At 41.2% G+C, this 25,890-nt stretch overlaps 1 protein-coding gene across 3 annotated transcripts in view; it reads left to right on the plus strand.

The window, feature by feature from the left end:
- The first annotated feature begins 3,437 nt into the window (after positions 1-3,437).
- The window catches only part of Daw1 (dynein assembly factor with WD repeats 1), a 50,405-nt gene continuing 27,952 nt past the window's right edge, over positions 3,438-25,890 (plus strand). For 2 of the 3 annotated variants that reach the window (XM_021198968.1, XM_021198967.1), the window contains exons 1-5: positions 3,438-3,514; positions 21,722-21,794; positions 22,774-22,918; positions 24,466-24,524; positions 25,470-25,592. In XM_021198968.1, coding sequence (XP_021054627.1) covers positions 3,475-3,514; positions 21,722-21,794; positions 22,774-22,918; positions 24,466-24,524; positions 25,470-25,592 — 440 coding nt within the window. In that variant the 5' untranslated portion in view covers positions 3,438-3,474. Of the gene's footprint in view, positions 3,515-21,690; positions 21,795-22,773; positions 22,919-24,465; positions 24,525-25,469; positions 25,593-25,890 lie in introns of those variants that run through there. The other variant, XM_021198969.1, reaches the window with a different exon arrangement.

Below are 25,890 nucleotides of genomic sequence, written 5' to 3' on the forward strand. Positions count from 1 at the left end.
ATACACTGACCTGTTATGAATATAGTACAGAAAATAGCTGACAGGGCCCAGCTTGAATCACTCAGTTTTTCAGTCAAACTTAATAAACTAATGCTGTGAATCTCAAACTTCATTCTTTGTGATTATCACCAACAAATTTGCTCAGCAAGTGTAGGAAGATAGGAAATGAGCACAGAACAAAATTTTCTGAAGGATCCCCAGATAATTTTGTTGCTTCCATGTCTGGACCATATTGTGAGAACTGAAGGCCACAGTACCTTCACTTGTCTAGCTTGATTGGTGTAGTGGCTATTCCTGGTTGTCAACTTGACTATATTTGGAATGAACTACAATCCAGAATTGGAAGGCTTACCAGTGACCCTAATCTAGAGGACGGGAGATAGAAGTTTCTGATCTGGATCTTGGTATGGAGATCTTGAGGCATAGTGGCTATGGATTNCAGAAGATTAAGACAGGGAGATCTCCGAGTTCAAGGTCATCTGGGATTAAAGGTGTGGTGGCACACACCTTTAATCTGGGCTACACCTTCTGCTGGAGACCATATGAGGACATTGGAAGAAGGGAGTCTGGCTCTCGCTCTTTTGCCTTCTTGCTGTGTGGGACTAAGCAACTGCTAGATCCTTGGACTTCCATTCACAGCTACTACTGAACCACTGTTGGGAATTGGACTGTAGACTGTAAGTCATCAATAAATTCCTTTACTATATAGAGTATATCCATAAGTTCTGTGACTCTAGAGAACCCTGACTAATACAATTGGCTTAGAGGAGTGAAATTAAGGCTACTGTCTGCTCAAGGCTGGTCCCCACAAGAACATCTCAGTTCAGACTGCTGCAATAGTGTCATGGATCATAGAAATGGATTCCATATGATTCAGGAGGCAGGAAGTCTGAGGGGAGGGTGACCCTAGTCCTGGTGAGTCTCTCCTGTGGGTTTTAGGTTGTTAACAACCCCACTGTATCCTTACATAGAAAGAGGATTGCAGAGCCCCTTGGGGCATCCTTTATACCAGCCTTACCCTTAGGAACTAAGTAGTTTCCAAAGCCCCATTTCCTATACTATCCCTTTTGGGTAAGAATTTGAACAGGAAATTTGGAAAGAGTGGAACAGATAGTCAGCCCACTGCAGGGGACAGCGCCAGATTCAGACACTACATTCTGTAGAAGTCCTTGCCAATGTTGGTTGCTCATCTAGTGAGGAATTGCACAAAACCACTGAGGGTTCCATCCATGAAGGGCGGTAATGTCACCCTGTGATAAAGCCACACTAAGCCACACACGGTGATGCGGACCATCATCTGGGGTAGTGTGTGCACTTTGTGTGTGTGTGTGTGTGTGTGTGTGTGTGTGTGACTCATAGCTCAATGCACTGGAGGTGAAAGAACTCCACACACTGGTTGAAAGACTGGTCCTGTGGCTTCTGGTAATGATTAAGCAATAAGTCAGCTTTGACCTCAATTTGAGCCATTGCCAAGAGAGATCTGAGTCCATTTGACACTCTGTCTCCTTTTTTTTTTTTTTTTTTTTTTGGATGACCTGTTTGTACACAACTAGAAGACAATAGTTTTCTAGGAAAATGACATAGGAGAACTTAGATTGGGTATTTGACAAGGGTTCTGGTTTGTTAAATTAGGACCCTAATGTCCCTAATATAAGAGGTCCTTGAAAGAACTACTATGGTTTTGAAAACTGAATAGAACTCAGTGTGCCCCTTCTGAATAATTGTTCTCATACAAAGACCAAGGTAAAGGCCTGTTTCCTTCCTGGAAGGTCTTGGCCCTGAAGAGATTGGGATTCAACTTGAAGGGTATGTTATAGTTTGGGTTTGAAGAGGTATGTATTGAGGGCTTGGACCCTAAATGTAGTGGTGTTCAGAGACGGTGTCTTTTGGAGGTGACTGGGTAACTCTAACTTCATCAGTAGATTGACCATTGAGGGAGTCACAGCTTAATTGTCTATTGGGAATTAGTAGCAGCTAAAGGAATTGGGGCCTACTTGGAAGAAGGAGAACATTTAGGCGTTCCCTTAATTTTCCCGTCTCCTCCCTCTGTTTGCTTCCTGGGCACAATGAGGTGGATAGCCTCCTCTAGAACATGCCGTGATGTTTCAAGGATAGACCCCCAAAGTGACATAAGCCATAATCCAAACCTCAAAAGCCATAATCCAAAATAGGCCCTTCATCATTTAAGTTGATTTCTTTCAGGTATTTTATTATAGTAACGGAAAGCTGACCCAGAGAGAATGGGGGGGGGGCAGATGGTGTTGCCTTTTGCATTGGGTCAAATAATGCATTCTGGGCAGGACTTTCAGAACTGTATCCTCTCTTGTGGACTATGACAGCAGATATTGAAGTAACTTGCTATGGTTATGAAGGCATTGATGCTGTAAAAGAAGCCCTGAGGGAAGGTTTGAATTGTTCTACATGCCCATCAAGATTAATCTACTAGTTCTGCCCAGATATGTGATGACAACAAGGACACTGGAGAGGGCAGAAGGCCTCTCTGTCCTCAATCAGGCTATGGCATTCATCAAAGAGAAGATTGAGGAGAAGAGGGGAGTGTTCAGTGTTCAGATGGAGCCTAAAGTGATCGCAGATACAGATGAGACTGAACTTGCAAGGCAGCTAGAACGGCTTGAGAGAGAAGATGCAGAAGTGGATGGAGATGACGATGCAGAAGAAATGGAAGCCAAAGCTGAAGATGAACGTTTTGGAAAGCAGTCCAATTTATGGAGTACGAAGCAGCTCTTCCTGGCTGCAAACCCTAGACTTGAAAGTTTTCCAGTATTGGCAACTTCAAAGCTGAGTATTTTTATGTCCAAGTATTTAAGTATTCAACAAGCCAGAATCTAAATGCCCTCATTCACGTCAGCTGTTTTCACATAGTGGCTCTAACACCTCAAGCATTTTTTTTAAGAGAGTGGCTTGATTTGACCAGAGACAAATCTTAAACAGCAGTCTTAATATTGGGCTTACAGTTTCCATTTCTCGAAATGTCTCTGGAATGGTACTTTTATGGTTCAGAGATTTACCAGGGGCTCCAAACACAAACAATCCCAATATTTCTATGTAAAATGTATTCAAGCAAACATCAAATAAATTTCTGGGATATTTTAAAAAATTGCATAATTGTATTTGCTCTTCATTGAAAACTGTACGAACATTTTATTTTCCACAACTCTTTTTATTTCACTCTAAAAGAAGCTAAGATAATCAGTCGATTTGGGGAAATTTTAAACAGTTAAAGAATTAACTCTTTTCTATGTGGTGGACCGATGTCAACACTGGGAACACTGGCTGCTCCTCAGATGGCTCGCCCCGCAGCAAGCTGAGCAGCAAGCTGAGTTTACCCAGCTCTGGGTTGCCGCTGGGCTCTCCCGTACCCGCCCAGAAAAGCTTGCGCACGCGCCTCAGCGTCCTACTGCTGTTTGTTGGTTTCCATGGCTACGAAGCCCCTCAGGATAGGAGAGTAGGAAAATGAAGCTTAAGAGCCTCTTGCTTCGCTATTACCCACCAGGTACGGGGTTCCCACCACTGGGCCCTGGATTCCCATTCTGGGATGTTCTGGGAGGAAGGAGGGGGCGGGGACTCGGGGAAGGGCTCTGAGTGACCAAGTGGGACAGGAAGCCAGAGCTCCCCAATCTGGGTCGCCCACCTTTTCATACTGCCACTGCTCCTCTAAATCTTTTAAGTGACTCTTTGAGAAAGTCTTTAAACTTTTAAATGCTTTCTAGTAAGTCATGAGTCTGAGGAGGGAGGGGCTGAGGGGTAGTGAACAGTGATGCCCTGTGTTTTCTGGAACGACAGAGATGAACCTCCTGTTATTTTAAAGTCTTAATAATCAAGTTAGCGAAGGACACGTGAAAAGAAAAACTCATACTCCACTGAGCGCACCACCTTTGTCACACTCTCCAGTCTGCTGCATTAGGAAATCAGTTTATGATATGAACCTACAACTTAACCTGCTTTGTGTGCCTCGCCATGTGACTTTAAAGAAGGCCAGAATCCTTGATTCCAACCTGGTGATTGTGAAATAAGCCCACGAAATGCTGCTGTTTTAGTGTAGAGTATGCTTTTCTGGTGGTCGTAAGTTATGTGTTGGGGAGGGGGAGTTTGCTCACCATGAGAGAGTAACTGAAATACAACTTGTTGAGGACAAAATAGGAGGAGAACTCTCAGCTTCTAGAAACTCAAATTAAAAATAAAAGGGTCGGGGGTGGGGTGGGGAGGGCCTCAGTGAGGAAAGTTATTTTCTGACCTCTGCACACATGTTCTGTGGCTCTCATGTGTGCGTGTTCTTGTGTGTGCATGTGCAGAGACACATAACATAAATAAATAAATGTAACTGAAAGAGCAAATACAGCGAAAAATATGTACAACAAAGTCCTTACAATTTGGCTCAGGATAGCGGCTGACTACAAAGGCTCAATGACACATTGAACTTGAGGAATCTCAAGGCACGTGTCTCATTTGCCCCAGCAAAGCAGCCCACATTCTTTAGCTGAAATGTCTAATGTTCAAGGCTGTTATTTTTCCTTTCTTTGAGGCCATCCTGATTTTGTTCCTTTTGAACTTTGTCCCCTGCCAGCAGGGGATAGGATCACCATTTTGTAGTTTTTCTTTCTTCAGAAGCTACACAGACATCCTTTACTCCCCGGTGACACCTCTTACCGTCCCTCTCTGCTCAGTCTTGTCCATCTACCAATAAATTGTATAAGCTCTACTTCCAAAACATTTGGTGACTCTCAGTTCAGCCTTCTTTCCCCTCCCAGTTGGACTAAGTATCCTTTCCATTTGCTGACATATTGCAGCCCCGTCTCTTGTTGGGAAACTTCAGGGTCTGCTCAGGTGCTTTCTTGGCTTTGAGTCTCATCTACTGTTTGCCAGTAGAATCTGAACCCATCACCTCCAACAATCACCTATTATGCTCCTGTTAGGCTTAGAGTAAGATCTACAGCCTGAAAGAAGTGGCCCAGCCTGCTCTGTTGACTTCTAGAACTTTACTCTCTGCCATCTTATAGTTTAGGTCTCTGACCTATTCTTCTAAAACTTACAGGAAGGTCTGTCATGCGCTGTCTCCTTTCTGGACAGAGCTTCCCTAAACCTCACAATGGCTTGCTTCTCTTTATTTTGTTTCAGTCAATGTAACTGACCCACAGAAACCTACCTTTTCCACATCTCTTACTGACTTCCTGGATACCATTTTTTTTTTTGCTTTTGTTATATTTATCAACATATGACACTGTGATGGTTAGGTTTTTTTCTTAACTGGACACAGCTAGAGTCATCTGGGAAGAGGACATTTCAATTAGCAATTGCCAGCACTCCCCACCAGATTGGCCTATAAGCAAATCCATGGTCTTTTTCTTAATTAATAATTGATATGGGAGGACCTAGGCCATTATGGCTGGTGCTAACCCTGGGCAGGTGCCTGGACTGTATAAAAAAGCAGGCTGAGCAAGCCATGGGCAGGAAGCCAGTAAGCAGTGTTCCACCATGGCTCCTGACTTTGCTCCTGCTTGAGCTCCTGTCTGGACTTCCTGCATTGACAGATGGTTTTAGGTATGTATAAGCCAGATACATCCAACCCTCTCTCCCTCCAAAGTTGCTTCTAGTGAGATGGTGTTTCTCTAGGAGAGAGTCTGATAAATGATCACCTCACTTCCATCCCTCGGCTACGGAGCTCAGGCTAGGAATGTGGGCTCTGAAGCCTGAGCAGCCAGTTCCTAACACATTAGACATTTTCTTTGGGGGGTGAATTGATTGGATACATCAAGTTGTCAGTCAACAGCACTGACCTCACCCTTCTGCTGACTTTTCAGTTATCACCTTTGTTGTCCCTTCGCTTCAGCACAGGGCTGCTTTGAGCGCCACGGGTCCTGACCTTCTCCTTTCTGACTTTAGCTCCTTTCCCGTTTTTCACTGCTACTGTGCTCTGGAGTCTGTAATTTTTACGATTCCCCACTGACCTCCATGTTTCTGAATCCACTCCTTTTTGTCTCAGGTTGGGGGCACAGAGGTCCTTGGACTCGAAGAGAAGCACCAAGAGATCCAGAAATGTTAATCACACAGGGGTGTCTCCTCAGTGGAAGAGATAAAGTCAAATGCCATCCAGAAACCTGAGAGTGGATTTTGTTAACAACTTGGTGACCTCTTTGCTATCTGTGGAAGCAGACCTCACCCAGGTTCCCCTAAATGGTTATTTCAGACTCTCTGCTCCGAAGACCGTTACTCATCCTTAGGGGAGATGTCTGTCACTCTTACTTTATGACCTGCTGACTTCGGTGCTGTTGGTTAGAGACCACATTAGATTCTAGGCTTTTTAGCTGTAGACCTCATCCCCATGGCCACTTATTTTTTGTAAAGGAGTTTCTATGTAGTCACACCTTAAGCTTTACTGTGTATCTGGAACTGGACTGATTGGTTTGACTGTTACCTGGAAATTGTGCTGTGTTTCAAATATGCTGACAACGAGCTGGCACCAGACTCCTCAAGGTCTGATCCAGGTTGATGAAGTCAGCCTGCACAGGGTTTTTCATTCTTACCTCTTTGTGTGATTCACTTTACTGTCTGGCGCCTACAGGGAACCCCTAAATCCCAGTCGTGAGCAGCAGACGGTGGGATGAACATGGCTACCCTTTGGTTTCTAAGATGAGCACTCTGTCACCCTTTCACTTCACTATGACTCCTTGCTCTGTCCCATTGGCTCCTCTCTCTTAGTTTGGAATGTTCCAGACCTCTGACTTCAAACTTCTCTTACCCATTTGCATTCATTTGCTGGGCATCTTCACCTATTCTCAAGGCTGAAAAAGCACCCTGAGTTGTCCAGAGCACCTAGCTATCTATCTGACATCTTCATAGGCACGTTCAGTGTAAACATGGGATAAGTTCCTCATGGTCTCTCCCATTTCAGCTGCAGCTTTGGATCTATACTAGCTCAGGACAAAAATTGGGACTAATTCCTATTTGCCCCCCTCCCACCCCTTCATATCTTGTTTGATGAGTCGTTCTGTCAGTTTACTTTTCCTCCCTCCCTCCCTCCCTCCCTCCCTCCCTCCCACCCTGTCTCTGTCCCTGTCTTTCTCACTCTATCCATCTGATTTAATATTATCCCAATATCACACCAGTATTAGTAGATATCAGAAGCCTCATTCATTACATTTGTTTCTCTATTACTATAACTTCCACCTTTCCCCATGTCAGCAGAGCGACCTGGTGACTGCTGAAGTGTCCATCTGAACAAGTCACTCTGCTGCTCCAGCTCCTCGTACACTTTTATTTATTTTTAATCTCAAAGGCAAAGGGCCATGAGATCCAGGCTCCTGCAGGACCTCATCCTTCTGCCTCTCTCACACCTCACACCAACATTTTCTGAGTCCCCCTCTAGCAACAGCACTCTGTTTTGTGTGCCTTGGACTAGCTGGGCATGGTCCTACCCAAGAGTCCCCGGGGCCGGTGCTACTTTTTCCTGAAATAGTTTTTTAGCCCTTTCCTCACAGGTATATCAAGTGAAGCTTAGATAACTTCTCTTTCTAAAAAGTTCCATCTTCCCAAGGTAGTTTCCAGACTTTTGATTTTATCACTCACCCTACCACACCACACCCCACCTCACCCCAGGGCTATGTCAATCCAATATACTTACTTTTTACTGTTTCTTTTTTTTTTCCTGCTTAGCCTTCCTCACAAGATAAGAATTCCAGTAAGGACTTTGCCTACTCTGTCTATCATCTATTTTAAGCAGCTACATAGAGCTCAGCGCATAAACTATCCAGCCACATGTGTGTTGAATAAGCTAGCTTGATGAGGAGACATGCAAGGATGATGTTGGAACTTTAGCTGAAATGAGACTAGAACAGAGAAATCTGATCTCTTCTTGATCCAGCTCTGACAGCCAGTATTCTAGCAGGAGTCTCAGACTCATCGCAGGCTGCAGAATCTGACCTGTCACGCTTGACTTAATGATTATATTTTTTCTAGCAAGGCTGCATGGTTTAGCACAATTAGATATTTATGACTTTTAAATTCCAATCCTCGGGGTGGTATTTGATATGCAAGTTTTCCAGACTACTGAATAGCGAGTGGGTGTTTTAATAACATTATCATATGGGATAAAAATGCTCGACACGGAATGCTTCCTGTACTCCATCAGGTCTATATAGAGAATCATTTTGTTTAGTCTTCTGAGGCTCTCATTTCAGCTCTCCCACTTACAAGTCTGGGATATCCTTCTGCTAGCATGTACTAAATCAAACCTGTCCCGACCTAAATACCTGATGGCCAAGGGCACGTAGCAGGATGTGGCTGAGTCAATGTAGATCATTTCCTGCTTGTGCTTGTCACGTGCATTGGTTCACCAACCGATAAGATTTTGGATTTTTGAAATTTATGTGCTGACTGAGCCTTTCCACCAATTCGTTACGGCATCCTGTGTCTCCTTTGTTGTTCTGTGCCCAGTTCCTTGTTCTTTGGTTAGGACTAAATACACAACAGCTAAACTGGCCAAGTTCCCATCAAAGCTTCAGCCGTCCTGAGTAAAGAATATGACTATTTCTTGATGCACCGGTGATGTTTGAGGGTAGAGGCTTCTTTCTAAAATGCTTCCAGAATTATGCTTATTGCACAGTGACTGACAACCAGGAGAAGATGGAGAATACTGAGGTGTGGACACAAATCACTGAGGGGAGATGTACACTATCAGCACCTTTGTCTGTGTTTTGTTTGTATATTCTCTGGAGCTCTGGTTGGAGCTCAGGAGCTGTGAGAAGGGCAAACACACTCCCTTGACACTTTTCGCACAGTGACACAGCCTAAAGTGCTCATTTTGAAGGAATCAAGATAAGTAGTGAACAGAGATAGAAGCCGAGTAGATCTTTTGAAAAATTCGTTTGCTTATTTTAAAAATTCATTTTCTTAGGACACTAGGTTGTATAATTTAGGGTGCCAGCTTCTATTTTTCCCCAATCTTTTTTCTTTTAATTTATTATTATTTTCTTTATTTACATTTCAAATGCTATCCCGAAAGTCCCCTATGCCCCACCCCCGCCCCTGCTCCCCTACCCACCCACTCCCACTTCTTGGCCCTGGCCTTCCCCTGTGCTGGGTCATATAAAGTTTGCAAGACCAAGGGGCCTTTCTTCCCAATGATGGCTGAATACGCCATCTTCTGCTACATATGCAACTAGAGACTCGAGCTCAGGGGGTACTGGTTAGTTCATATTGTTGTTCCATCTACAGGGTTGCAGCCCCCTACAACTCCTTGGGTACTTTCTCTAGCTCCTCCATTGGGGGCCCTATGTTCCATCCAATAGCTGACTGTGAGCATCCACTTCTGTGTTTGCCAGGCACTGGCATAGCCTCACAAGAGGCCTCTATATCAGGGTCCCTTCAGCAGAATCTTGCTGGCATGTGCATTAGTATCTGGGTTTGGTGGCTGATGATGGGATGGATTCCTGGATGGGGTAGTCTCTGGATAGTCCATCCTTTCATCTTAGCTCTAAATTTTGTCTCTGTACCTATATCCTTTCATGGGTATTTTGTTCCCATTTTGCAAAATGTTTCTTGGGTATTCTAAGTTTCTGGGCTAATATCCGCTTATCAGTGAGTGCATATCTAGTGACTTCTTTTGTTATTGGGTTACCTAACTAAGGATGATATCCTCCAGATACATCCATTTGTCCAAGAATTTCATAAGTTCATTGTTTTTAATAGCTGAGTAGTACTCCATTGTGTAAATGTACCACAGTTTCTGTATCCATTCCTCTATTGAGGGACATCTGGGTTCTTTCCAGCTTCTGGCTATTATAAATAAGGCTGCTATGAACATAGTGGAGCAGGTGTCCTTATTACCAGTTTTTCCCCAATCTTTCAGGCATAGATTATTGTACTACTTTTTTCATCCTTATAGCAATGGTTCTCAACTTAGCTAATGCTGTGACCCTTTAATACGTGCCCTCATGTTGTGGTGACCCTTGACCAAAAAATGATTTTTGCTGCTACTTAATAACTGTACTTTTGCTACTGTTCTGTGTTTTCAGATGGCTTTAGGCAACTTGTCTGAAAGGGTCATTCAACCCCTCAGAGGGATTGAGAACCACAGATTGAGAACCTCTGCCTTATAACTTTTACTTGACAATGTTTTTTTCTGAATGCTTGCTTTCCTCAATAACAGTACACAACACGTCAATTTATATATAATGTAAAACCCTATGGTCACAGTAGAGAAAAACTATTTTAATGATAACAGTGTCTTGCATTCAAGTAGGCTTTACATAGTTCAAAATATTGTATCTTTTTTTTGTGTGTCAGGTAATCAGGCGGAGCCCCCATTCCTTAAGAGTTTATACCTTAACAAAGTTAACCCCTTTCACCTTTTCTCTCTTTTCTTTATTGTTTTTTGCAGTCTTCTTATTCTTTTTAAAATTTATGGGCACATTTTATTAGACCTAAATCTTTAAAAACACACTGAAGAAGAACTAAGCATGCTCTTGTCCTTTGGAGGACGCGTGATCCTCTGATAAAGTCACTTCATACAGTTGTATGAGCTCCATTTTTAGGCCCATTACCACTGAGTCGCACTAACATCCACAATCTTTATTAGTCTCTGAAAATTATATTTTTTATTTTTCTCTCACTGATGAAGCCGAGATTCTTATTGTGTATATTCTCATTAATGAGACAGAGACTCTCAGTTTGACATTTACTCATCACTGTCTGTTGTATTTTTATTTTTCCAAATTAACCACTCATGCCTTTTGTTTGCTTTTCTTCTTTAATATCAGGCTTAGAATTCTTCGTACGGAACTCCCAGAGTCGAAATCTTTCCCCGGATAATTGTTTGTTTGTTTTTTTAATGTCATCCACGTTTTTACTGTGTGGGAGCTTAAAATTAATTGCAAAAGTCTCTTTCAAAATTTTCATTTTTAACTCTTGAGTTTCACATACTTAAAAATGGTTATAGATATTGAAATATAAAATGTAAATATGTTCCATTATTCAACCTATGCCATTTTATTACAAATTTAACATCTCTAATCAACTTGCAGCATGTTTTTGTATGTGTGTGGCAGTAAATGTTTAAAAAAAGATTTTTAAGACAAGGTCTTTTTTTAGAATTATTTATTTTATGTATATGAGTACACTGCAGCTGTCTTCAGAAACACCAGAAGAGGACATTGGATCCCATTACAGATGGTTGTGAGCCACCATGTGGTTGCTGGGAATTGAACTCAGAACCTCTGGAAGAGCAGTCAGTGCTCTTAACTGCTGAGCCATCTCTCCAGACTGATATATATGTTTATTTTCAAAAATCCAATGGATTTTTGCATCATTACTTGTTAAACAACACATTGTTTGCTCGTTAATTCTGTATGCTCTCTTCACCTTACTTGAACATGTCGATAATTTCTATCATGGTGATTAATTTTGTATCAGAACTATACTTATTGTGTTGCATAGTAAAACAATAACCGTTTCAAACATAAAAATTTCATGATAGCAGCTTCATGCATTCATTTGTCATCTTTACAATGCTGACATGTCTTTCAGAATGCCATCTCTGCATTTGTCATATTTTTCTGGTTGTTGCTAAATGGTTCAGATATATTGTGTGTTTCTCTTTGATTTTACAGTCAGGCACCCAGTTATTTCCTTTGCAATAGTAAATGGCATATTTCTATTAATTGCATCTTCATTTGTTAATATGCACACATTTCTTATCAAACTTCAACCTTCGATTGTTGAATTGTTCTTTTAAACTCCATTCAGTTTATTTCTATGTCATAGTGCACTTAACTACGGTCTTAAATGATTTTAGAATGTGATGGATTTAATGAAAACCTCAGGATGCAAACTAGAGTGGGTAGGGAGGCAAGGAGTACCTCGCGGAGAACCTGGAGAATGGTGGAAGTATGGTCACAACACATCATATGAGCCTCTCAAAGAACTAATAAAATGAGAAAAATGTCAATATCCACATTTTGCTGAAAAGATCATCATGCCAAAGGCTATGGGTTTTCACTCTAAACTAGAATTTTCTTTCCTTAGAGCATTTTATATCTTTACGTTTATTTTGTAACTATAGAACTAGAGTCAGACTCCAAATCTTTACTACAATTACCTCCTGATGTGGTGGGGGAATGCCAAAACAAACTATGGTAAATATCCCCTTAACTTCAGTGTTCTCCTGTGCTAGAAGGCTCTGGGAAGTCCATCAGTCACTGAAAGCATTCCAAATATTTTTTGTTTTTATTCTATTCTAAGGTACTTCTAAGTTACTTGGGTGAGCTGTGTAGGTTTTGCCAAGTGTTGCAAGACTGTATTGAGATGAATTCCCCCCAAAGTTGTGACACCAAGAAGGAACCTTAAAGGAGGAGCAGGGCTGGGAGAAGAGCCTTGTTTGTTTAGCATGATGGCAAGTCACCTACATGTCTGTAACTTAAGAGGTCTACTTCAGAGAACTGTAATTGTTTATAATTACAAGTATTGGTTAATGTATTGATGACATTTCCAAGTACCAATGAAAGATAGACAGACTGATTGATGATAGCTAGACAGACAGATAGATGATAATTAGATAAATAATAGACAGACAGACAGACAAATTGGTAATAGAGTGAGAAAGAAGAAAAAGTCCTTGGACAGGGACTCTAAGAGCCTTTAGTGTTTACCAGTATAGGAGAGTAAAGGAACAATGTCATTGAAAAAGAAAGAGGGAGAGCATTTGCAAAAGTCTGAGGAAGATGTAGTTGAGGTAGATGGTGTGAGCTTCATGATTGGGTACCTCTGAGGGTCATGATTAGAAAGGCAAGAAGCGCCAATTTAAATAAGGAGTCTGACGGCACATATTCAACCACGTACCACGTTCATGTGTTTAGCAAGTATCACGGTGGTTCTTAGGAAAATATTTGTGGTTGTGAGATGTAGAATGAGGCACCCCACCTAACTCTTACCCCTTGAAAGTCATTTTTTACTCGAAAGACTGACAGTAACTGACGCTTTTCAGATTTGAGGCATTTGGCAGACATTTTCTTGAAAAATAATAAGCATGAACCTTCAAGTTTCTACTGAAAGCTTACGTATTTCTTGCCATTGACAAAATTTGATCTTTCAAAGAAAAAAAAAAGAGAGAGAGGTTCAGAAGGCTTGTCCCCACCACCATGATCCTGATGGTTTGCCAGCAGAGAGGGTTTTTTGATGACAGATTGAGGTGCTGTGAACAGATGTGGTCAACTGGAAGCTCGATGTTAGAGTCTGAGAACACTTCGAGGCTATGCATAATCCGATGAGTGTTTTTACAGGTATGCCTACACAAAAACCCATGGAAAAATCTAGATTTTCATGTATCTGTATATCAAAGAACTCACCAAAGTGGTTGTAATGGCACAGTGCAGCTATCACTTGATAGTTGAATGAACTTTTAACTGTTAAGTTTCAGTATCATACTGATGAGCAATGAGGGACCACCATCATTTGAAAGTTAAAAAACTGTTACATATCTGCATATGACCATCTTTTTTCTTGTATTTCATCCAAAAGAGCATATGTGCGGTAGGAACTTGAATGCCGAAGTGGGAATGATAACACAGCTGGTTTTAATTAGGCTGCGTGTTGAAGCTGTATTTAGAACTGCTGTGCCGCTGTTCTAGTCGGTTTCTATGGGGGAATACATGGCTACTTTTTTTTTTTTTTTTAAGTATACTGTCATGCTGGTATGTGATGAATCTGCTATAAAAACCACTGAAATGTTTTAAAATTCTCAACTCTAACATGGAAACTATTACACACTAAAAGCATATTTATTGTCCCAAGGTGTCTGGAAAGTGTAAGTTGCTCTTGTGGCCCACACTTGAGTTTGGAGGCACTGAAGGTCCCAGGGAGGAAGAAGAGCCGGGCGGGCAGTGCATGTGACCGGGATGTGATGAGGTCTCCGCTCTAGTCTCTTATCTTTCTGTTGGGTGGGTTGAGTATCTTTGATTTCTAAGTGTTCACAAACACAGATAATGCATTTAGTCATCTTTATGACTGAGACAAACCACAAATATATTTTCCTCAAGTTATCATCCTTTTTGTTTTTTAAACTTTTCATTTGATTCATTTAAAGAAGTTCTGTTTAATAAGTCTGAGATTTTTTTTTTAAAGATTTATTTATTTATTATATGTAAGTACACTGTAGCTGTCTCAGACACTCCAGAAGAGGGCGTCAGATCTCATTACGGGTGGTTGTGAGCCACCATGTGGTTGCTGGGATTTGAACTCTGAACCTTTGGAAGAGCAGTCGGGTGCTCTTACCTGCTGAGCCATCTCACCAGCCTAAGTCTGAGATTTTTTTTCCCCCATTTTTTTAGTCTGATATGTTCCTTTATAGTAAGGTCCTGCCACATTTTCCCCATTAATTATTTATTCACTTTACATCCTGATTGTGGTGCCCCTCCAGCCCCCCCTCATACAGCTCCTCCCCCACCACACTCTTCCCTTTTCCTCTGAGAAAGGGGAGGTTCCCCCTGAATACCAACTCACCCTGGCACATTAAGTCACTACAGGACTAGGCACATCCTCTCCCACTGAGGCCAGACAAGGCAGCCCAGTTAGGGGAACAGGATCCACAGGCAGGCATCAGAGTCAGGGACAGCTTCTGTTCTAGTTGTTAGGGGGCCTGCATGAAGACCAAGCTGCACATTTGCAACATACATGTGTGCGGAGCTATGTCTCTCTGGTTGGTGGCTTCAGTCTCTGGGAGCCTCCAAGGGTCCAGCTTAGTGACTCTGTTGGTCTTGTGGAGTCCCTGTCCCTTCCAGGTCCCTCAATCCTTCCTCTACATCTTCCAGAAGACCAACGGTGCTCCTTCTAATGTCTGACTGTGGGTCTCTGCATCTGCTCCTATGTTGAGAATTCTCTGTTTAGCTCTGTATGCCATTTTTTAATTGGGTTATTTGGTTTGCTGGTGTCTAACTTCTTGAGGTCTTTACATATTTTGGATATTAGCCCTCTGTTGGATGTAGTATTAGTGGAGACCTTTTCCCATTTCATAGGCTGCCATTTGTCCTATCGATGGTGTCTTTTGCCTTACAGAAGCTTTTCAGTTTCATGAGGTTCCATTTATTAATTGTTGATTTTAGAATTTGAGCTATTGGTGTTTTGTTCAGGAAGTTATCTCCTTTGCCAATGAGTTTAAGGGTATTCCCCGCTTTCTGTTCTATTAGATTTAGTGGTTTTACACTGAGGTCTTTGATCCATTTGAACTTTGAGTTTTGTGCAGGGTAATAAATATGGATCTATTTGCATTCTTCTACATGCAGACATCCAGTTAGACCAGCACCATTTGTTGAAGATACTTTCTTTTTTTTCCATTTTATGGTTTTGGCTTCTTTGTAACAAGTCAAGTGTCTATAGGTGTCTAGATTTATTTCTGGGTCTTTGGTTTGATTCCATTGATTAACCTGTTTGTTTCTATATCATAGCTTTTATTTCCATTACTCTGTAGTATAGCTTGAGGTCAGGGATGGTGATTCCCCTTGAAGTTCTTTAATTGTACAGGATTGTTTTACCTATCTTGTTTTGTTTTTTTTGTTTGTTTGTTTTTGTTTTTTTCCATATGAAGTTGAGAGTTATCTCAAGGTCTGTAAAGAATTGTGTTGGAATTTTAATGGGTATTCCATTTAATCTGTAGATTACTTTTGGTAAGATGGACATTTTTATTGTGTTAATCCTACTGATCCATGCACATAGGAGATCTTTCTGTTTTCTGATATCCCTCTTATTTTCTTTCTTCAGAGACCTGAAGTTCTTGTCATCCAGGTCTTTCACTTGCTTGGTTGGAGTTACCACAAGTTATTTTATATTATTTGTGGCTATTGTGAAGGGTGTTGTTTTCCTGATTTCTTTTTCTGATAATGTATTGTTTGTATAAAGGCTACATTTTTGTTGTTGTTTTTGAGTTAATTTTGTATCCAGCTACTTTGTTGAATGTGTTTATCAGCTTTATTAGTTGTTGGGTAGAATTTTTTTTCTTGAGTCACTTATGTATATTATCATATCATCTGTGGATATCAATTCTTTGACTTCTTTTACAAATTATATCCCCTTGATCTCCTTTAGTTGTCTTACTGATTTAGCTAAAACTTCAACTACTATATGAAGAAATAGGGAAAGAAATAGGGAGAGAGTGGACAGCTTTGTCTTGTACTTGATTTTAGTAGAATTGCTTTAAGTTTCTCTCCACTTAATTTGATGTTGGCTATTGGCTTGCTATATATTGCCTTTAAATGTTTAGGTACGTGTCTTGTATCCCCGATCTTGCCAATATTTTTAACATGAAGAGATGTTAGATATTGTCAAAGGCTTTTTCAATAGCTATTGTGATGATCATGTGGTTTTTTTTCTTTCAGTTTTCTTGTATGGTGGATTATGTTGATGGATTTTCATAAATTAAACCATGCCTGGGGATGAGCAATGAGTTTAAGGGTATGACTTGATCATACTGTATGGTGTTTTTGATGTGTTTTTTGGATTCGGTTTGCAAGTATTTTATTGAGTATTTTTACATCATTGTTAATAAAAGATACTGGTCTGAAATTCTTTCGTGGTTGAGTCTTTGTGTGGTTTAGTTATCAGGGTGACTGTGGCCTCATAGAACAAGTTTGGCAGTGTTCCTCCTGTTTCTATTTTGTGGAATAGTTTGAGTATTAGTTTTAGCTCTTCTTTGAGAGTCTGGTAGAATTCTACACTATAAACATCTGGCCCTGGACTTTTTTTTTTTTTTTTCGTGGAGACTTTTAATGACTGCTTCTATTTCCTTAGGGGTTATAGGACTATTTAGCTGGTTTGCCTGATCATGATTTAACTTTGGTAAGTGGAGTCTATCCAGAAAATTGTCCATTTCATTTATATTTTCCAATTTTGTGGAGTATAGACTTTTGAAGTAATCTCTAATGATTCTTTGGGGTTTCCATTGTCTGTTGTTATGTACCCATTTTTATTTCTTATCTTGATAATTTGTATATTGTCTCTCTGACTTTTAGTTAGTTTGGCTAAGGGTTTGTCTATGTTGTTTATTTTTTTCAAAGAACTAACTCTTGCTTTCATTGATTCTTTGTATTGTTCCATTCATTTCTAATTTATTGATTTCATCCCTGAGTTTGAGTATTCCCTGTCATCTACTCCTCTTCAGTGTGTTTGCTTTTTTTTCTTCTAGAGCTTTCAGGTGTGCTGTTAAGTTGCTAGTATGAGATCTCTCCAATTTCTTTATGAAGGCACTTAGTGCTATGAGCTTTCCTCTTAGCACTTGTGTCCCATAAGTTTGGGTATGCGCATGTTTTGCCTTTATTTTCATTAAGATTCCAGAAAATAATTTCTTTCTTTATTTTGTCTTTGATCCAGTTGTCACTGAGTAGAAAGTTGTCAAGTTTCCATGAGTTTGTTGGCTTTCTGCTGTTTCAGTCCAGCTTTAATCCATGGTGATCTGATAAGATGCAAGGGTTTATTTCAATCATCTTGTATCTGTTGCAGCTTGCTTTGTGACTGACTAGATGCTTAATTTTGGGGAAGGCTCCATGAGGTACTGAGAAAGTTATATTCTTTTGTGTTTGGGTGAAATGTTCTGAAAATATTTGTTAGTACCATTTGATTTATAACATCTGTTAGTTTCATTATTTTTTTGCTTAGTTTCTGTTGATGCCCTGTTCACAGGTGAGAGTGTAGGGTGTTGAAGTCTCCCACTATTAATGTGTGGGGTCCAATATGTGATTTAAGCTTTAGTAATATTTCTTTTACAAAGGTGAGTGCCCTTGCATTTTATTCATAGATGTTGAGAATTGAGAAGTCATCTTGGTGTATTTTTCCATTGATGAGTATGAAATGTCCTTCTCCATCTTTTTTGATTACTTTTGGTTGGAACTCAGTTTTATTAGATATTAGAGTGGTTGTTCCAGCTTGTTTCTTGGGTCCATTTGCTTGGAAAATCCTGTTTCAGCTCTTTACTCTGAGATACTGTCTATCTTTGTTTTTGAGATGTATTTCGTGTATGCAGCAGAATGATGGATCTTGTTTCTGCATCCACTCTGTTAACCTGTGCTTTTTTATTGGAATAAAATTTTATATTGTGAATTGAGTTTGTTGATGTTGAGAGACAATAAATTGGTTAAAGTCCAATAAGTGAATATATATATATATATGTATATATATATACATATATATATATATATATATGTATGTATATATATACACACACACACACACACACACACACACACACACACACACCTATATATAACTTAGTTGATATCTGTGATCTCTTAGGATTCAAGACATCTGTCAAGGCCCTTCTGGCTTTTATAATCTCTGTTGGGAAGTCAGGTGTAACTCTGCTAAGTCTGCCTTTATATATTATTTGGCCCTTTTACCTTGCAGCTTTTATATTCTTTCTTTGTTCTGTACATTTAGGATTTTGATTATTTTGTGACAGGAGGATTTTCTTTTCTGGTACAATCTATTTAGTGTTCTGTAAAATTCTTATACACTTATAGGCATATCTTTCTTTAGGTTAGGGGTGTTTTTTATGATTTTGTTGAAGATATTTTCTGTGTGTTTGAGCTGGGAATGTTTTCTTTCTTCTATTCTTATTATTCTTAGGTTTTGGTATTTTCATAGTGTCACAAATTTTCTGGATGTTTTGTGTCATGAACTTTTTAGATTTAGCATTTTCTTTGATCAATGTATCAATTTCTTCTACTGTGTCTTCTATGCTTGAGAGTCTCTCCTCCATCTCCTGTATTCTGTTGGTGATGCTCTCATCTGTAGTTCCTGTTGTTTTCCTTGATTTTCTATCTACAGGACTGCCTCATTTTGCATTTTCTTTATTGCTTCTATTTCTATTTTCAGTCTTGAACAGTTTTATTAATTTCCTTCAGTGAATGATTGTATTTTTCTGTATTTCTTTATATTTATTTGTTTCCTTTTTAAAGGCCTCTATCATCTTCATATTATTAGATTTAAGGCCATTTTCTTATGATTCAGGTGTGCTAGGATATTCAGGTTTTGCTATACAGCAGGATAGCTGGGCTCTAGTGGTGCCATATTGCCCGGGCTTTTGTTGATTGCGTTCTTATGCTGGCCTTTAGCCATCTGGCTGTCTCTGGTGTTGGCTGACCTGTAGTCCCTGATGGCAGAAGGCCTCTGGAAGTGCAGTTAGAATTGTCCCAGGTGTCAGCAGGCTTCCAGGGATGCAGGCAGAGCTGGTAGTCCCTGGTGTCTTTAGGTCTGTCCCAGGTGGCAGCAGGCCTCCTGGGATGTAGGCAGAACTGTGGCCTAGGAAATGGACTGCAGATCTGGAATTGCAAAAAGGTGTGGACTGGAGGATGGAGCGAAAAGGGGACATCGCGGACCTCCTGGCTGCTGGGCTTGCTGGATGACCCAGTGGGCTGGGGTTTGGGGCATGGGGAATCTCACCTGGTTGTCTCAGGTGGCAGCAGGCCTCTAGGGATGTGGGGAGAGCTGTATCGTGGGGAATGGAGTGCAGAGAAAACAGGGCAGAACTCACCACAGCTGGATTTGCTCGGAGAAGCTGGCAGGCAGGGATCAGAGTGGGAGTCTCACTTGGTGGTTCCTCATGGCTGCAGCCCCTCTGGAATTGCAGGCAGAGTCGTGGACTGCAGAGAGGACCGAGCAACCTCATGTCTTCCTGGGCTTGTCTGGAGAGTTGTCTTGGCAGGGGACCGGGGCATTGGGATCTCACATGGTTGTCCCAGGGAGCAGCAGGCCTCTAGGGACACAGGCTCAGCTGTGGCCTCTGGAACGGCTTGCAGAGAGGCCAGGGTGGAGCTTGGACTTTTTCCCCATTCTTATAAAACATCACGAGTAGATTTGTGATTAATTATTAAAACATGCAGTATTTTATTAATTCTTTGAAGATGTAATGCACACACACACACACACACACCACACATATAGTATTTTGATTACATTCATTTTCCATGCCTCCTCCAATGCCTCTCACACTCACCCACCCCTCAGCTTCTTGCCTGTCCATTTATGTATCTGAATGAGTGTGGGGCCATCCACCGAAGCACAGCTTGCCTACCAGGGACCACACCCTGAAAGAAAAAGGCCTTCTCTGCAAGAGTCACCAGCTGTCCATAGCTCCTCAGGTAGGGTTGGAAATTGTGACTCTATTCCCCCCTCAGTGCTGGGATGTCGCCTACCTTGGAAAGCCTTATGCCAGCATATACAACTGCTGTGAGTTGGTTGAAACATTTGTTTGTTGTTAAGATTTATTTTTGTTTTTAAGTCTGATTCCTCTGAAGCTGGGTTTGCAGGTGGTTGTGGGAACTGGGGACAGAATCAGTGTCCTCTGCTGTGTGCATGTTGGACTGCTGAGCCATCTTTCCAGCCCACACTGGGGCACTCTTTAATGATACTTGCTTTAAAACGTATACCAGATAACCGAAAAATATCATTCATTGATACTGGCGTTTGCTATTGGCCTTCGTAAGCTCTCAGCATGATAAGTGATTTTAAAAAAATGTATTCTGGATATTGGTATTTGTTGACAGTTGCTTCCTGACTTTAGCACCAAGGTGTTATTATTAAGGTTCCATCTAGAACATTTGTTTTATAGGCTCATCACCTTGTTACTAATAGCAAAGCTGTCTGGTCCCTTGCTGTGGGGTTCAGTGCTGAGACAGTTTGCTCTCAGGACCCTCAACACCATCTCTGCACTCTGCTTTGCGTTTCTGGTGCTTTTGCGACTTCAGCCAGGGGCACGAAAGTCCATGTCTGCTGTTTCCAAGTGACCCCCTAGGTAACCGCAGGAGACGGACAGTGCCACTAGCTAGAGGACAAGGGACACAAGGCTTCTCGGCACCGCTTCAGCGTGTGGTTGTGGACAGGTTTGGCACATGCCGAGCTTGACCATTTCCCTCTTAGGATGGCTGCTATGGGTTTCCTCCAATGATCAGCTTGGAGAACGTGCTGGGAGTCCTCCTGTCTGCTGCTGGATTCCAATTCTTCTAGCTTGGGGCCTGTGGTAGGGCGGGAACTGAGGGACTGGAACTCTGTCGTGGCTGTTTCTGTCCACTGGGACCCAGTGCATGTGGTAGGACAAGTATAGCTCGGGGCTTCCAGTATGGCTGCGCTGTGGATGGTCACGGGAAACCGAGCAAGAACACGAAGTGGGACCCAGGTACCGCCGCCTCTGTCCTCTCGGTGACGCACTTCCATCAAGGAGGCTCTGTGTGACCTCCCTAAACTGCACCACCCGCTTGGGACCAATTGTGCATACCTGGGACCTGATGGGAGACAGTTCATATTCAGATCACTGTGCCACACAAAATCGTCAGCATCCTAGCACTCGGGATGCAAATCCTGGCAAACTTCTGATACTCTTTGGCAAGGCATTCTAACCGAATTGATGAGCTTGAGAGACACTGCCTCGAAAAAATAGGGTAGAGAATGATAGACCTGACCTTGACCCCTGCTCCCCAACCCTGATATATGTGCTCTTGCAAGTGTGTGCACGTCCTCTTTTGCATGGGTATATAGCCACATGGACATGTGCATATACCACATACAAATACAGACACAAAACATTAAGAATCTGAAAAGTAAAAGTGAGAGAGAGAGAGAGAGAGAGAGAGAGAGAGAGAGAGAGAGAGAGAGAGAGAGAGAGAGAAGAACTCTTAAGTGCATTAGCCTTTTCTGGGTTTTCTTTCTGTCATGCTTGTTTATTTTACAGGAATTATGTTGGAATATGAAAAAGGTGGAGAATTAAAGACCAAATGCATAGATTTACTTGAGCTCAGTCCTAGGTAAGTGAGCCATGCCCTGCAGTACGTGCTTCATACCAAAGCCTTTCAGGCGAACACCCCAATAAGGATATTGGCTGGGAGGATGCAACTTTATTATTAAAAACATAAAGGTCCTCACTCTGACCATTCTTCACTTTTTTTTCATTTTTCTGAGCAGGACTGTTTTGAAAGATGATCTGGCTAATCCAGAATAGCTTTTAGAATGTATTGAAGACAGAGTGGCCAGCTTTCCCTATTCGTGTAGAATAGTCACAGCCGGCACACCAGTATCGAGACATTACTATCGACCCATCGAGTCCATTCTGTACTCAGGCTCTCGGAGGTTTGCCCTACTTCCCTTCTGTGTCCCAGGACCACAGCCAGGATCCTGTAGGTCACCCAGTCTTCATGTCTCCATAGTTTCTGTCATCTGTATGGGTTCCACAGGCTTTCCTATTTGTTGGTAGCCTTAACACTTCTGAGCAGTACTGGTTACTGAGTTTCAAAGATGCAACCTAGCCTGTTGTTTCCCCAGTTAAGAAGGATTTCACAAGGCTGATGGACCATCAGAGAATGGGCAGAAGTTTGAGACCAGAGCTCCCCTTCAGCTGAAGCTCTATGTGAGCCCAGAGGAATTCTCTGTAGGTTAAAGTACCCCTGATTCACCGTGTAGGAAACCCTATGCAAACCTCCATTTGCCCAGGCAGAGCCAGTATGTCACATGGACCAGTAACATACTGAATTGAAAAAAGCTACAGGCTTTGTGTGGTCTTGGATTTTCTTCTACCGGAAATAAGTCTCCTTGTACGTTCCACCTATCAAGAGGAGCGCAGTCATTGCTGGCGCTTGTCCTGTTCCGGGGATTCACTCTCAGGTCCTCCTGTCTGTCCAGTGTGCACCTTTACCCACCAAGCCACCTCCCCAGCTCAAAATAACGTAATTCTTCATGTTGTAAACATAGATGCAAATTTGACATGCATGTATTTGGGGTGATTTTCAGTACTGATGTCAACACCCTAGTAGGAGAGATCCAGCAAGCAGAGCCTCTGATCACAGCGTCCCGGACAAAGCAAGTCAGACTCCTAGTGCAAAGGCTTCAGGAGAAACTCAGACAGCATTGCGACCACAACTTCTACCTGTTTAAGGTACGGTGTGCTTAGGGGACACCAGGACCATGACTGCTACCTTCCCTGTTGAAGGCGTGTGTGGGAATGCCAGGAAGGACCAATTGGGTGCTTTTTGATGTCTCTTAAGAGTCATGTCTTTTCTTAAAATATAGGGTTTTTGTTTTGTTCTGTTTTGTTTTTCTTTTTGAGACAGTGTTTCACTGTGTAGCCCTGGCTGTCCTGGAACTCACTCTAGACCAGGCTGGCCTTGAACTTTGAGACCCACTTGCTTCTGTCTCCTGAGTCCTGGGATTAATTGCGTGTGCCACCGCCGCTCCTGCTATGTTTACTTTTTATTTTTTTTTCCTAGAAAAATACTTGTTTGTGGTTTTAGTATTTCACATGTATTTTGCCAAGACTAACCCTCCAATAGGTATTTGTTGAAAGAATGAGTGATTCTCAAAATACTAACTCTTGAGAAGTTCAAGAAGGACTTAAAGTAAAATTACTTCTCCTTTTTTTCAGATTATTAAAATTATTTTCTAGTTAGAGTACTTCCAAGAAGTTGTATTTCATGACATGTCAACATTTTTCCATTTTCGACTTTATTGTGAACTAAACTGCAAGCAGTGAATTGTTGACCAAAGATAGTAGAAGTATGCCTTTTTCCCTTTATGTTTCTGAACAAACTAGAAATATAACAAATGCATCCATGAAATTACTTAAGAACAGCTTTTAAAATAAATTAAGAATGTTCTAAGATTCTTTTCATGCTATACTGAATTACCATTTTGTTTTAGGTATTGTTGTCATCATCATCGTTATAAAAATCACATTCTTATTTAGCAATTTAGCATTCATTGGTTCTACCTGATAAAAATATACAGGTTCTCCTTGGTCTCCATCTAGTCAAGTTCCTAGACTATGAGACGCTTCATTCTTCATTTTCTCCAGTAGGTGGCAATGTTTTATCACAAATATAAGCTGTATATCTACCGTGACCCGTAGTTTCTCATTCAAGAGAACATATTTGATAGCAAAAAGGAAGTTGTAGTTTAGAAGCAGATCTATCTGATGCTGACCCCAGTTAACCACTCAATCAATCAGCTATTCAGTTACTATATTTATTCAATGACCATCCATTTAGCATCCACTAACTGATAGATATGGTAGGGGTTCAAAGATAAATGAGGCATTTTAGGATTAAAATTAGTTAATAATGCAGTGTAAAATATATTTGAAACATATTTAAGGTTTTTTCTTATGTACACTGTTCAAATTTCCATAGAAAACCATATGTAGGGTGTATAAAACAGTGTGCCATGTGGAATCCTCTTCAGTAACCACAACTCATCTTAATAGTAAATTTATATTGACAGAAAGTGAGTCAGTTACTTCTTGCAATTGTCTGTGGCTACTAAGAGTACAGTTTATCTTTCATTCCTAGTTTGTTTGACTATTGAGTATCTTGTCCATTTACTACATATGGCTAAGAATACATCAAAAGTCACTGCTTGTTTGAAGTTAAAATAGATAGACTTAATTTGGTGTGAGTCCAAAATAAATGGTGTTTCCTTCTGTTGAAGGTTCTCAGAGCACACATATTGCCATTGACCAATGTGGCACTCAACAAAGCAGGCTCCTGGTAAGGTCCTCTTGTTCTTTTTAATTTGTGGCAATTAGGATGAACATTTCTTAGGGTTTCTCCAATAGTTCAGTTAGTTACAGGCCTGATGGGCCCATCCCTTGGATATCCTGATTCTACTAACTGCGGAGGAGGGATGCAAGCACTTGTTCCCACTTCTCTGACCCAAGTTTTCTATTTGTTTATCTACTATTGTGTGAGAGGCACCCAGAGTGCTATAGCCGAGAAGACCTGAGCAGACCATGTGGGTGCCTGGCTTGTTGCCTGGCTACAGGAGCTGCCAATCAGGGGCAGCACCTTGGCTATCTGGGATGGGTTGGTTCAAAGAGGGCCTTTTCTATCTAGCTTTGCGTTTTGGTGTACAATGCCTAGAATCACCAATGCCGTGTTCAGAGAATGCTTTGCTCAGCTTCGGATCTGAGGGTCTGGTTAGGAAAGTTGAGATAAAAGGATGGTTCCCATATACGGACATGCAAGTATGCATTATCAGTTCACTGGGATTGCTATAATAAGATAGCCCAGGCCAAACAGCTGTCAAATAGACATGCATTTTTATACAGCAGAACGTAATTACAGACAGTGTAGAGTGTAGGGGAAGAGAGGGTGAATGATAGAGTTTGAAGTTATGATCTAACAACTGGAAGTATCATCCTAATTGCATTGCAGAATTTGCAGTTTCACAGAAGTCATCATAATGCATACTTTTAATTGTATAAGAATATAATAAAAATAGATTTATGGATTTTTTTATTTAGTAAGTTTTTAAGTCAAAGAATTTGAAACTGTTCTTTGTTCTGAATGTATGATTTCCAATATTAAAAGGCATACCAGGGGATAATAAAAGTAGGAAAATAATAACAAACAGAAAGCCAAAACCAAGGTATCTATGAGTACAATGCCTGCCATGCTCACCACACCCTGCAATGTTGATATTCCCCATGTTAGCTTTATCACTGGAAGCTACGATCGGACGTGCAAGGTGTGGGACACGGCATCTGGAGAGGAGTTGCACACTCTGGAGGGTCACAGGAATGTGGTTTACGCCATAGCCTTCAACAATCCGTATGGGTATGTCCATCTATCCCTTCATCCGCTCACCCCTCCATCACTCGTGGTCCCCACCTACTGGCTGATGAAGGGAAGAAAGACGATTGTAATTTACTGTGCTTCTGCAGTGGGAAGTGGTTCTCACTCTATAGCATACTGTTTTGGCTCTGGGGAGAGTGACACTCATCTGCCATATAACATGGCTTCTTTCTTTTTTTTTTTTTTTTTTTATTATTATTTTCTTTATTTACATTTCAAATGCTATCCCGAAAGTTTCCCATACCCCTCCCCCCACCTCTGTCCCCCTACCCACCCACTC

This window comes from Mus pahari, chromosome 5, assembly GCF_900095145.1.
Source record: "Mus pahari chromosome 5, PAHARI_EIJ_v1.1, whole genome shotgun sequence".
NCBI lineage: Eukaryota > Metazoa > Chordata > Mammalia > Rodentia > Muridae > Mus > Mus pahari.